This window comes from Poecilia reticulata, linkage group LG17 (genome assembly GCF_000633615.1).
Source record: "Poecilia reticulata strain Guanapo linkage group LG17, Guppy_female_1.0+MT, whole genome shotgun sequence".
Taxonomy (NCBI): Eukaryota; Metazoa; Chordata; class Actinopteri; order Cyprinodontiformes; family Poeciliidae; genus Poecilia; species Poecilia reticulata.
The window spans coordinates 9465992-9470020 of record NC_024347.1 but is presented as its reverse complement, the minus strand read 5'-3'; the positions used below and the strand labels follow the sequence as shown (position 1 = coordinate 9470020).

Genomic DNA, 4029 nt, shown 5'->3' with positions numbered 1-4029 from the left:
GCATAAAAATCAAAACATCTACAATGGTCATAGTAATATTAATGATAAAATAATGGTCAGTTCAAAGTAGCCTGCAAATTCTTTGGTGGGGGGCGATGAGGGACCTGAATAAGGGCAAGGGGGGGCGCTGGCCCAAAAAGGTTGAGAAACACTGTTTTAGCCGATCACCCTTAAACTTAACTACTTTAGACTTAACTTTATCTCTTCTCTACTTCTATGAACAACGGCTGATAACTGAAATTTAGACAAACCAGGGAAAAAGTATGAAGAATGTACTGTATCCAAAGGTCTGCGCCTGAACCGCCAATCCAACCTCTGCTTGCGTGTCAACACAAACCCGTCCTCTGCTACCAATTGTTGAGGATGGAAAATCCTAACAGATGAATCAAAATTTGTACTTACACATGGAGCATAAAATCAGCCAACAAAATCATTAAGACTTTACTTATTTTATTCACTTTCAGCGCTGAAAGGAAACGCTTTTACCATTACATTCGAGAAGAGTTTCTAAAAAAGTCTGCGCAGCGTCTGAGGAGGAGGGCAGCTGATTATATGAACTGAAGACACTCACTGAAATCACACCATGTCTCTGTGGCCTGATAAGTTTGTTTTCTGAGAAATGGGCCTTAGCATCTAACAGAATCAAAAATGTAACTATTTGCAATGGGCCTTTTGTCTAACAACATGTAACTCTTTCTCRACATTAGTTAAGCGTCTCAACACTACCTTGATTAACGATTCTCCAAAGAAATGAGTCATCACAGTGCGTTTAAAGAAATGCCCAAACAGGTGAACCTGTGTGCAGTTTGAGTGAAAGTAGGTACGCGGAGGCAGAAGCAGTGTGATTAGGTTCTGCTCCTGGCTTCATGCCTTGTGCAATACATCAAATATAAACCTGTCTGGAATTATTCTGCTCTGCCAGTGAAATGCTGAGTGCAGAAAAGATGCTTGCAGTACGTCTTATAAAAAAAAAATTAAGTAAGCTTTTTTATTTTTTTAAAATCAAAATAAAAACAGGCAACGCTTTGCCTGGTGGGTAAAATTCGGCGTATTAGTCCGGSTAATATGCTGGCCGGACTGCCAGCCTATTAGCCGGCGTATTACGGCGGACTGCCGTATTAGAAACCTGGCTGTCCGCCAGTGAAAGTTTTAACGGTGCGTTTTCTTTTCTTCCAGACATGCTCTCTTGAGTGTGAAGGTGTGATGGACACCCAGAGACTTCRCATGTGCCAGGACTTTTTAACCGAGAGTGACGACAATGTTTCTGTGGATGCTGACCCCCTTCAACAGCCAAGTCAGGAAGCTGTGGATGCAATGATGACTGAGGAGGCTGTCCGTTCACCTAAACATCAAATTGATAAAAAGTATGGTGGTTTCATGAAACGTTATGGAGGTTTTATGTCTCGTCGTTCATCATCTGCCCAGAGGGCACTGAATAACCTGGAGAACAACAATGAGGAAGAGGACACTCGACTGGGAATCTTAAAGATCGTTGGTGCTACAAAAGATCATGAMWTTGAGGAAAGWAGGGATGAAATGGAGGCAGTGAAGAGGTATGGAGGCTTCAACCACCATAGTAAAGGGGACGTGATAAAAGGCAGTCTTTTTGAGGCAGTTTTGGGTCATGCTCTTAAAAAGCGCTACGGAGGGTTCATGAGGCGTGTGGGAAGGCCTCAATGGGTTGTGGACAACAGCAAGAAAGGTGGAGCTCCAAAAACGTCTGGGGAAAAAGAAAGTGGGCGAAAAAAGAGGTATGGGGGCTTCATGGATTAGGAGCTAAAGTGGTAACCTCTTGTTATGGAAATTTCTTCTATGTTAACATGAAGACATTGAATCAATAAAGTGACAGAAATGCACATCTTGTCATGTAGTTTATTGTCACCTCTGCCTACACAGGACTGGTATRCAAAAACATTTTGCAACTGCCTACTTTCATATCCTTTTGTACTTACACTGCAGGCACAGTTCATACATAGTTCAAAAACATAACCCTCAATCTTCTGTTCCTCAGTAAGTGAGTCAACACTCAGAGCACAAAGTTTAAAGTGTGACACCACAAACCCCCCTTTTAATTCAACAAAGAATTTACCTAAAAGAATGGAAAATCTTAAACAAAATCAATAGCAAAAATAAGTTATTAAACAATATATGYATGTCAAATGTAACAACATTTTTTTTTGATGATTTAGAGGTCATCACAGGCAATTGTTTTTGCGAGGAGTTTTCCTCTGGTTGTAGCAGACCACATTCAAGCAAAACTTATGTAAAACATAAGTATGAYAATTGAGCATACAAAAATCTAACTTGAGACAAATAAATCGACAATTAAACATTTCTGCTCATTGATGTCTTCATTGGTGTATATATACTTTGCATACAGTAGAAAGTCACTGTAACAGTTATGGGCTACGCAGCTAACTGCAGCTACAAAAGCAGCATCAGAAGATGGTTCTTGAAGGAGCCTGAGGTGTGAATGAAGACACAATCACTGTTTYAGTTTTGGTGTTTTTGTATTGATGATAGGGGGGAAAAAAACAACAACAAACAATTACAAATACACAATGAGGGTCAAATTAATTCAAAATAAATCAATTCAAAAGATCAAAGTTCTTGTCCTTAGCTCGCCATCCTTTGCTCAGAAGAGGATCTGAGAATCTGATCCATCAAAAAAAACCCGACCTAAAAGGCCAAAAAAAAACCCATTAGGCAGTTTATCAACAATAAGTATGTGCAAACACACAAATGCAATAAATATCAAATTCAAATGCAATAATTAAACTAAACATTTCAGTCAGGTTAACTTAACCATAATTTAGATAAACAAAAAGCTTTATCATTCTCCAGAAAGATGTTTAGGAAACACAAACGTCCACACCTCACTGCGGTGTGGACATAATTTCCCACATAGGCAGTACTGCCTAAGGTGCAATCAGACCAATCCAAATACTGTGCTCAAAATGCACAAGTCATTTGGAAGCTGAACATTTGGATGAAGATTATCTCCCAATCAATGTTTGAAAACACATTGTCTGGTTTGTCAGTACACACAAAATTCCCGATCTGGAAGCATCATAAGCATCAAAAGTAAATTCAACCTGGAAAGACTCACACAGAGAGTGAGTGGTATTAGAAGGTTTAATTGACAATTGAAAGTCTTTGGCTCTCTGATCCAGGAGGAACCGCTGGTAACCGCTGGTAACCGCTGTCAGAGAGAATAAGCCGCTGTGTATGAAGATTAGAAACATCTTCCCTTCTTGGGCCTGGACACTGGTGGTGGAGAGAATGCCCTATGACTGAATGGATATTGAAGAAGTCTTGAGCTGAAGGCGGAGGAGGAAGGTTGAAGCTCAGCCAACAAGCGGAAGCAGATAAACAGCTGGACCTTATCAAGGGAGCAACGCTTGATGATTGGAGAAGGAGACCGTCACCAATAGGTTGGAATTGAAGGCGCATGACGACATCTTTGGTTGGGCAGGTGAGATGAATCGTCTTCCAGTTTGAATTTACGCCTAGGCTTCATGTGTCAGATTGTGAGGAAATGAAAATCCCTCTTGTGTTTCTAAAAGCCTATTAGAATTATGATAATTCAATTTTATTAAGTTTAAGCAGAAACTATAAATGTTTAAAATGTATTAACTGTTTGTTCATTTACGTTGCTGTTACTGATGTTATTAAAATCAGACCCTTTAAGAGGGTTCTTTGTGCCTTTTTTTTTCCTGACATTGTAACCCTAAGTGGAGAACACAGACTCCACAGAGCAGTGGGGCACAGCACTGTAGCAATTATTGTCATGTATGCTCATTAGAAGAACACCCCCTTTTGTAAACAGTCCTTCCTGCATCTTATCTATGTGGACTGACCCACATTACTTCCTGTCTAAATGTAGAAAATAAATAAGAAAATAATAAAACGAAATAAATAAATAAAATCAACAATTATCAACCTACAAATAAACTGTAAATAATACAAAAAATAGAAATTTAAGAATTAACTAACAAAATTCAAATGGATAATGAAATAAAGAAAAAA

The 4029-nt window shown here is 39.1% G+C and overlaps 1 protein-coding gene across 1 annotated transcript in view; it reads left to right on the top strand.

Annotated features, from left to right (window-relative positions):
- The window catches only part of penka (proenkephalin a), an 11915-nt gene extending 10059 nt beyond the window's left edge, over nucleotides 1–1856 (top strand). Inside the window, exon 3 of the mRNA XM_008433533.2 lies at nucleotides 1177–1856. Within this exon, the coding sequence (XP_008431755.1) occupies nucleotides 1177–1773 (597 nt within the window). The 3' untranslated portion in view covers nucleotides 1774–1856. The remainder of the gene's footprint in view (nucleotides 1–1176) is intronic.
- The last annotated feature ends 2173 nt before the right edge of the window (nucleotides 1857–4029 follow it).